This window comes from Eriocheir sinensis, chromosome 52 (assembly GCF_024679095.1).
Source record: "Eriocheir sinensis breed Jianghai 21 chromosome 52, ASM2467909v1, whole genome shotgun sequence".
NCBI classification, from domain to species: Eukaryota; Metazoa; Arthropoda; class Malacostraca; order Decapoda; family Varunidae; genus Eriocheir; species Eriocheir sinensis.
In genome coordinates, this window is record NC_066560.1 from 1,286,040 (window position 1) to 1,296,039 (window position 10,000).

General features: G+C 42.8%; 1 protein-coding gene across 1 annotated transcript in view; it reads left to right on the forward strand.

Moving 5' to 3' along the window:
- The window catches only part of LOC126982867 (DNA-directed RNA polymerase I subunit RPA2-like), a 145,642-nt gene extending 138,082 nt beyond the window's left edge, over window positions 1-7,560 (forward strand). The window contains exon 23 of the mRNA XM_050835139.1: window positions 7,060-7,560. Within this exon, the coding sequence (XP_050691096.1) occupies window positions 7,060-7,338 (279 nt within the window). The 3' untranslated portion in view covers window positions 7,339-7,560. The remainder of the gene's footprint in view (window positions 1-7,059) is intronic.
- The last annotated feature ends 2,440 nt before the right edge of the window (window positions 7,561-10,000 follow it).

Here is a 10,000-nt window from a genome sequence, read left to right on the forward strand (position 1 = left end):
CAGACACAGCAGTAGCTGACTACTACTCAAACATATGCTCTGGACCATCACCTACTCAACTATCTTCACCTCCTTCCACCTCTAGATGGTTATATCCACCACGTGGTGGCAGAACGAAGATGGCAAGACGTCGGAGTTCATCAAGCGAAGATGAAAGCAACATGCGTCTCGTCCAAGAGTGACTCACCCACCCGCCCGTGGTCTCACTCCAGCCAGACAGACGCCTTCCCGCCGATCCTGTAGGTCACGTGTTATGCCACATTTCCTTTTTAGGTTTCCTGTTCAGAATTAGCAGCCTATTTTCCGACAAATTGTGTTCTTATAGCCTAGTCATACACTAGCATAAGAATGTAGTGTTATACAAAAGGAAACAATTGTTATGCCACATTTCCTTTTTGTTTCCCATTCGTAATTACTATTTTGAGACTAGTTGTGTTCTTATAGTGATACAATATCATAAGAATGTAGTGTTGTGCAAAAGAAAAACAATTGTTAGAGGAAGAGTTGAAAATAATTTCAGTGGTGAGGTTATGTCTGGCAGTTAAATGCCGGCGGGGCATTTAAGAAAAGGTAAGGAGGAAATTTCCATGTTATTTTCTTATGTGGAGATATTTTTGGGTTCATTAGGCCCAAATTTTTTTTTAACATTTTTCATGACCAGGGGGAGTACACACTGTAATCTAGGTAACCACGAAGGGGTTAAGCAAGTAATTGGGAAGCAACTAAACGAGGAAAAGGAAAATGTAGAAAAAGAGCTGGTCAAGGTCATAAACCCTCTCGCGCACGATGATGCATTTCACGTCATCAAGGGTAAAAGGTCCTGCCGCACGATGACGCGACACGCGTCATAAAAGTTTAAAAAAATTATTAAAAATTAAGTTTTCGGTGAAAGTGTGTCAAATTTGGGAGCGTCATTTGTTGGGATAAGTTTCTTAATGGTAACATATGGCAACCTTTCTAAGGAGCGTAGATGAGGAGCTTTGAGCGATTTTTAGTTGTTAGTCTACTCTGACGGGAGAGGAAAAAAATACAATTTTCTCGGTGTAACTCGGAAACTAATGTATGAGGATTTTGAGGATACTATAAGAATCCTCACTTAATTCTGCTTCGAAACATATATTCGGCTAAAAAAGTTGGCCCACAAAATTTTGAGTTAGCGAGTGGGGAAGAGTTGGTACTTATGATTTATGTATTGTCTACAATACTCTTTACGGAGACTTGAAACAAGTTTGTTTTGTTTATATATATATATATATATATATATATATATATATATATATATATATATATATATATATATATATATATTCTCCTCTTTTTATTTGCGCGTGTTCTAGTACAAATCTTTATGAAGCCATTGATACCAAATTTATTGGGGTACGAATAGTACGATATATCTGTGAAGGTAAAATACATCTGGGAATGTAGATTTTACGTTTTTTTTTTTTTTGGTTGCTGGGGATATGTGGTTGAATTGGGCAGCTATTGAATTGGCCAGTGGTGTGCAGTGGTGGAGATATTTGAGAAATGTTATAAAGGGGTTGCTGGGAAATGTTGCGGTCTGCCATGTATCGGTGCTTGCGTTTTCTCAAGTATCGTTAACGTTCGTTTTCTGCAACTTTGAAGGGGTAACTTATCATGTGATCAAAATAGCTAACATAGATATATATTAATTGGAGTATTACTGTTGGATCAGGAAAATTATATCATATGGTTAATATAAGTAATGTATAAAGGGCTCAATGTATATGTAAAAATACACAAAGACTATACCAACTTCTATATTATCTATAACAATATTGATGGCAGGATTGGTTACCCCTGTAAAGTTGTAGAGGGTGGGTGCTGGTGAAATTTGAGAGAACGTAAGCGTCGATGTGTGGTGGACTGCAGTGTTTCTCGGTACCTGTTTTCTAACAAATTTCTCAAATAATTATGTTACTGTGTACTGTTTGCCAACTCAACAGCCGCCTAATTTGATTGCATATCCTTAGCAATCAAAAAAGCGCAAAATCTGACCATGAATAAGAATTAATAAAGGTTTTTCAGTACATTTTATACCGTGAGAGCAGGTTGAGAGTGAACCAGATGACATACCGCAGTCATGACGTCATCGATGACGTTGCAGTGAGCTATCCTTATAGAGGGGTTGCACGTGACGTCATCATCAGCGACCAGCTGATCACTTCTCAGCTGCCCCGCAAAGGCCCGCCATTTTGGGAGGCACATACTCACCGCAATAGAACTCCTCAGCTTTTCCCCGCCATGTTACTGTGTTGGTGTTTGTGTTAGTGGCCCATCTATTTCTGTGTTGGTGCATGTGTTAGTGTCCATCTATTACTGTGTGGGTGGGTGTATTATTAGCCCATCTATTACTGTGTGGGTGGGTGTGTTAGTTGCCCATCTATTTCTGTGTTGGTGCGTGTGTTAGTGTCCATCTATTACTGTGTGGGTGGGTGTATTAGTAGCCCATCTATTACTGTGTGGGTGGGTGTGTTAGTTGCCCATCTATTACTGTGTGGGTGTGGGTGTTAGTGGCCCATCTATTACTGTGTGGGTGTGGGTGTTAGTGTCCATCTATACTGTGTGGGTGGGTGTGTTAGTGTCCATCTATTACTGTGTGGGTGGTTGTGTTAGTGTCCATCTATTACTGTGTGGGTGGGTGTGTTAGTGTCCATCTATTTCTGTGTGGGCGGGTGTGTTAGTGTCCATCTATTACTGTGTGGGTGTGGGTGTTAGTGTCCATCTATTACTGTGTGGGTGGGTGTGTTAGTGTCCATCTATTACTGTGTGGGTGGGTGTGTTAGTATCCATCTATTACTGTGTGGATGTGGGTGTTAGTGTCCATCTATTACTGTGTGAGTGTGTGTGGGTGGGTGTTAGTGTCCATCTATTACTGTGTGGGTGTGGGTGACTGGGTGTTAGTGTCCATCTATTACTGTGTGGGTGGGTGTGTTTGTGTCCATCTATTACTGTGTGGGTGGGTGTGTTTGTGTCCATCTATTACTGTGTGGGTGGGTGTGTTTGTGTCCATCTATTACTGTGTGGGTGTGTTTGTGTCCATCTATTACTGTGTGGGTGGGTGTGTTTGTGTCCATCTATTACTGTGTGGTTGTGGGTGTGTTAGTGTCCATCTATTACTGTGTGGGTGTGGGTGTTTGTGCCCATCTATTACTGTGTGGGTGGGTGTGTTTGTGTCCATCTATTACTGTGTGGGTGGGTGTGTTTGTGTCCATCTATTACTGTGTGGGTGGGTGTGTTAGTGTCCATCTATTACTGTGTGGGTGGGTGTGTTAGTGTCCATCTATTACTGTGTGGGTGGGTGTGTTAGTGTCCATCTATTAATGTGTGGGTGGGTGTGTTAGTGTCCATCTATTACTGTGTGGGTGGGTGTGTTAGTGTCCATCTATTACTGTGTGAGTGTGTGTGTGTGTTAGTGTCCATCTATTTCTGTGTGGGTGGGTGTGTTAGTGTCCATCTGTTACTGTGTGGGTGGGTGTGTTAGTGTCCATCTATTAATGTGTGGGTGGGTGTGTTAGTATCCATCTCTTACTGTGTGGGTGGGTGTGTTAGTGTCCATCTATTACTGTGTAAGTGTGTGTGTGTGTTGGTGTCCATCTATTACTGTGTGGGTGGGTGTGTTAGTATCCATCTCTTACTGTGTGGGTGGGTGTGTTAGTGTCCATCTATTACTGTGTGGGTGGGTGTGTTAGTGTCCATCTATTACTGTGTGGGTGTAGGTGACTGGGTGTTAGTGTCCATCTATTACTGTGTGGGTGTGGGTGTTAGTGTCCATCTATTACTGTGTGGGTGGGTGTGTTAGTGTCCATCTATTACTGTGTGGGTGGGTGTGTTAGTATCCATCTATTACTGTGTGGATGTGGGTGTTAGTGTCCATCTGTTACTGTGTGGGTGTGGGTGTTTGTGTCCATCTATTACTGTGTGGGTGGGTGTGTTAGTGGCCCATCTATTACTGTGTGGGTGGGTGTGTTAGTGTCCATCTATTACTGTGTGGGTGGGTGTGTTAGTGGCCCATCTATTACTGTGTGGGTGTGGGTGTTAGTGTCCATCTCTTACTGTGTGGGTGGGTGTTTTAGTGTCCATCTATTACTGTGTTTTAGTGGCCCATCTATTACTGTTACTGATAGGTGCTACACTGCCACTCAAGGTAGATAGACAGGGGCTGCCAAGTATAGGTCAGTGGGCTTTTTGCGAACCCCTTACGTTCTCATGTTCTTACTAAACACAGCCCGGGGATGCCCGGGATTAAATTAGTCGTATATTCATTGTTCTTATCATCAAATATATCTTAAAGTTTGATAATAAATGTATATACTGTATGTCCATCATCATTTGGCAGACTAATGGAAAGTTATATAACGAAGCCTAGCCTCACTGTCCAGATTATTTGCATATGCACTTAGATTGTGTCATGAAGACGGGAGGCACGGGCCAGCAATCATCAAGGGGCAGGGGCTCAGCTGATCGCTCTTGTCTCCCAAAATGGCTGACAGTTGTTTCTCCTAAAACAAAAGCGAAGCGGTGTGACGTCAGTGCAACCCCTCTATAGTATATAATCCTTGGTCACACCATAGTGCGAGGAATAGTGCTAATAGGCTTTTAGGCTTTATTAAAAGAACGGTAACCAACAAAAGTGCAGAGGTCATCCTCAGACTTTATTTAGCGTTAGTTAGGCCACACTTAGATTATGCTGTCCAGTTTTGGTGCCCACACTACAGAATGAACATCAACTTGCTAGAAACAGTTCAGAGGAGGATGACCAAGATGATTCAGGGACTGAGGAACCTCCCATATCAAGATAGGCTGAAACATCTCAACTTACATTCACTAGAAAGACGAAGAGTGCGGGTAGATCTGATAGAAATATTCAAATGGGTCAAGGGTTACAACAAAGGCGATATAAGTAAAGTACTTAGAATTAGCCAGCAGGATAGAACAAGCGGTAATTGATTTAAATTAGAAAAGTATAGATTTAGGAAGGAAAATAGGCAGGCATTGGTTTAATAATAGGGTGGTGGGGAAATGGAATAGACTCAGCAATCACATAGTGAGTGCAGACACGATAGCTTCTTTTAAGAGTAGACTTGATAGCTACATGGACGAGGATGACAGGTGGTAGTGGGGGGGAATCTGGAGCTGCCCTGTGTAGGTCATTTTTGGCCTTTTGCAATCTCCCTATGTTCTTAAATATTTACTGAACCCTTGAATAGTCCCATCGACCCCTGGGGGTCTATATTGATAAGCTTGGGAACCCTAGCACGAAGGAAAGGAAGGGGAGCGGTGATGAGAGATACAGAGGTAACTGAACTGGGTGGGAGGGATTGGCTCGAGGCCTAAGTATGTTAGGAAGAGGGAGAGGGTGGAGGGTTTGGATGGGGGGGTGACCTACATTGCGTCAGAGATATGTGGGCCATTGAGGAATGGGAGCTGAGAAGGAACATCACGTGATGGACTTATTATGCCCTCCACACCTGGCACACCTTGAGAGCGCTGCATGAGCGTCATTGTACGAGCTTGCCGGCCAATGGTGTATTGATGTTTTTACTCATTTATCCATACATGAAATAATGAAGAAAATATATTTTGATCAACTTAACTGTGGCACTGGGGATATTTTTCGACTGAATAAGACAGTTGCAACAGAAACAGTCAATAATCAACTCGTCCAAAATGTGTTTCATACTGAATGTGTGAATTAACACGTCCCTCTCATTGCTTTCTTCATTCGTCTTCGTAGCGAATACTTACAAAGATAGCTAAAATGAAAAATACGAAAAAAAATGAGGTAGGATGAATTCCTTTTCTTTTAAGAAATAGAGACAGAGAGATGATGGACCAGTAAAATAAAAGGCTTAATAAACTCGCTGCGGTACGTAATGAATAAAAAAAAATGCTTAAATCATCTTCTTTATAGTAGGTAGGTAGTCTGAGATGGCAACGCGCCAGCCATGATCAGCTGACTGGTAGGCGTGGTGACGTCATTGTAACTCGGCCAAGGAGCACCACACGCTGTCGAAAGGAGCTCCTGCACCCGCTCCCATTTTCTTTTCTTTTGATCCTGTCGAAGTAACTCTAGGTTTTGGATATCTGCTTGGCACAACAAAAAATCATAAAGGAAATTGAGCGCCAGCAGGTGCCACGCGACAGACGATTGTGAGAACGAACTTGGAAATTGACTCTTCGTCCTTGGCATCGATTGTAACGTAACGGAGAATGAGACATTCTCGTGGCCAGAAGAGGACTGACAGACAACATATAGGACTGCGATTCTCTCTCTCTCTCTCTCTCTCTCTCTCTCTCTCTCTCTCTCTCTCTCTCTCTCTTACATAAACGACTGTACATTGTCCCAGACAGAGTTTTCCTGATTCATACAGAGTTTTCCTGTTACATGAATCAGTCTTGCATGTTGATACTTTTACGATTATTTTATTGCTGTTTCATCAAGTTTATATGGGTCAAACACTACCTTATCTTATCTTGAGAGCAGGAGGCATGCACTGATAGTGTGTGTGTGTGTGTGTGTGTGTGTGTGTGTGACAAATATAGGTAGTCCCATGACCTACCTCAAGGGTCCAACCTTTGTTGTCCACCCTAAACCAGCGAGAGAGAGAGAGAGAGAGAGAGAGAGAGAGAGAGAGAGAGAGAGAGAGAGACGTTAATAAAAGTAATGGGGAACTCTAAGCTGAACTTTGGTTGAGGCCAGCTCTGTATCTGGTCCCCCATCGTGAAGGAGATAGAAATGCAATATTAATGAACATTTAGCAGAGAAGAAAGAAATGCTTACCTTGCTTTGATTCTTGCAATACTAACCCATTCTGCTGCAAATCTGGCTGCCGCAGTTTCTGCTCGCTAATGGTCTGCGACTTCACAGACGTAGACTTATTATAAATAGTCTGTTATTTTGTCTATGTGATGTCATCCTGTCATTGTGAGGGGGGCCTCTGTAAACACATCACCTCTTATATGGAAGTTTTGGGATTTTTAAGTCCCAACATTTTTTTCTAATCATGTTTTCGTTGTTTTGTAAATACATTGCAGGAGTGGGTGTGTGAAAACTGTGGGGGTTTGTTAGAGCCATCATTGCTGCCTGACGGTGGCAGCAAATTGTATGCAGGCCAGCAGCCGGAGTGTCTGGCGTGTGGACCTTCGGCTACTGTGCGTCAAGTGAGCCTTCCCTACGCATTGCGGTACCTGGTGGCTGAACTCACATGTGTAGGCATCAAGACGCAGTTGGGTCTGCGCTCCGCTGGGGAAGTCATTAATGGCAGGCGAGTGCAGCTCACAGCTCATGAGTCTCATGCAGAACAACCTGCCTAACACATGACACTCGATCAGCTCGTCAGGACTTACAAAGGAGAGCTGTCAAGTGCCTATATAGTGTAGAAGTATTTCATCCATCAGGAGAGTATCCAACGCTTGTTGTGCTGCGTTAAGATGAACTAGTAAGTGTTTATTTAGCGTCGGCTTACGATCTTAATTTGTTATGTCAAGGTATGCCTTAATTTAATAGGCTTGATAAATAAAACATAAGAAAGCTAACATCTTTGTTTATTATAATGATTCTAAATTCCTTATTTAAAATGTTAATGATTGAGCCCATCTGGGTGCAGTGAAATGATGAGATATACACAGATGATGGATAAACGTGGCTGAGACCTCACCCACCCTGAGTGTTATTATTGCTTCCTCCACCGTGTGCCACCGCGGGCCGAATCGAAGGGCGGCGTTGGGATTAGGGGAGGTGTCAGCCATGTCAGGTCTGGAGGAGTATGGACTTCACTTTGTGGAATCCTCGAGGTAGGCGATAAGGTCTGCCCTTTCATTCTTCTTCTTGAGTCCAGCGAAGACCATCTTTGTGCCTGGGATGTACTTCTTGGGATTAGTAAGGTAGACATCCAGGGTTTCAGGGCCCCACGTGATGCCCTTGGACTTGTTGGCGTCCGTGTACACATAACCGGACGCCTGCCCAGTCTGACGCCCAAAAATGCCATTGAGGTTAGGTCCTGTCTTGTGCTTGCCGCCTGCCTCGACTGTGTGGCACTGTGCGCACCTCTGCACAAAGATCTTCTTGCCCTTTTCGACGTCACCCATAATCTGACGAAAGGAATTTCATTGAAGCTTGAGTGAAAAATGACATTTAAAACTACTAATGTTGGACATGTGGACACCAAAAGCTGTAACCCCCAATTTTTGAGTAAACCCAAGAATACAGATTTACAGCACTGTTACTGGCTAATGAAGTAGATATAAAATTTTAAGTGAAGGATAATTTTAAGATTTATTACGGAATTTAATCACCATGTATATCTTTGTCACATACCAACCACAGTTCCGCTACCTATCATAAAACCTGCTAGTTCATGGTGGTACTTCACAATATCAACAACATTGTTAGAAAATAATCAACTCCTAGAACATATTATCTACATGGTAATGAAACTGCTTTATCAACTCAAATGTATCGATTTTGCCATGGTGAGTGGATGTGTACGTGTTTCCTCCCTCAGAGATAATTATGAAATATTTGTAAACTTAGCCATACATCAACAATCCATGATATATATATATATATATATATATATATATATATATATATATATATATATATATATATATATATATATATATATATATATATATATATATATATATATATATATATATATTCCTATCATTTCAAAAGTGTTATCATATAGTAACAACACAAGGATTAGCTATTCGCTACACACACAAACACACACACACACACACACACACACACACACTCCCCCACCCGACTTATATAGATAGATTGATAGATAGATGTGGAGAGAGAGAGAGAGAGAGAGAGAGAGAGAGAAACTGTTACATTTATAAATAAAAATTTGTCAAATGGAAGCCGGGAGGTGACAGCTGAGTGGTCAGCGTACGGGCGCGACGTCCAGGTGACCCAGGTTCGCGTCCCTCCCGCCGCTTCACGCCACTTTTTTTTTTTTTTTTTTTTTTTTTTTTTTGAGCTATGGAGACAGTGCAAGGGCGTAATGAAAAAAAAAAAAAAGCCCGCTACTTACTGCTCCAGAACAGAGGTTAAAGGAGTGTTCGAAATCAGAGGTCAATTTCGGGAGGAGAGGTGTCCTGATACCCTCCTCTTGAAAGAGTTCAAGTCAGGAGGAAATACAGATGAAGGAAGATTGCTCCAGAGTTTACCAGCGTGAGGGATGAAAGAGTGAAGATGCTGGTTAACTTGCATAAGGGGTTTGGACAGTATAGGGATGAGCATGAGTAGCAAGTCTTGTGCAGCGGGGCCGCGGGAGGGGGGGAGGCATGCAGTTAGCAAATTCAGAAGAGCAGTCAGCATGAAAATATCGATAGAAGATAGAAAGAGAGGCAACATCGCGGCGGAATTTAAGAGGTAGAAGACTATCAGTATGAGGAGGAGAGCTGATGAGACGAAGACCCTTAGCCTCCACTCTGTCCAGAAGAGCTGTGTGAGTGGAGCACGATTCCGGGCAGAAATGTAAAGTTCATAATTAGCATTAGTTTGAAGGCTCTGGTACCTTTTGTGAGCTGCCTTTCTATCATTGACAGCACGAGAACAAGCGTGATTAAACCAAGGCTCTTTAGCGTGAGGAGTAGAGAAAGAACGAGGAATGTATGCCTCCATTCCAGAGACAATCACCTCTGTGATGCGCTGAGCACACACAGAGGGGTCTCTATCCTGGAAGCAATAATCATTCCACGGGAAATCGGAAAAGTACATCCTGCAAAATGCCAGAAGCATCGCCTCTTCGGTGGGTCCAGAGGGTGTACAGGAGCGATGCGGTCCTGAAGACCACCTATCAGTCCGGACATTAGATTTTCCCTAAAAGAGGATCAATGATAAGCTGTGGGGGACAGTATGAGCCAAGGAAGATGACGTCACAAATGCTTGTACCAAAACGGGTTGGGGACCCACCAAGGGAGTCTACCGGCGCCGCAGGGGGAACGTAAAATATATACC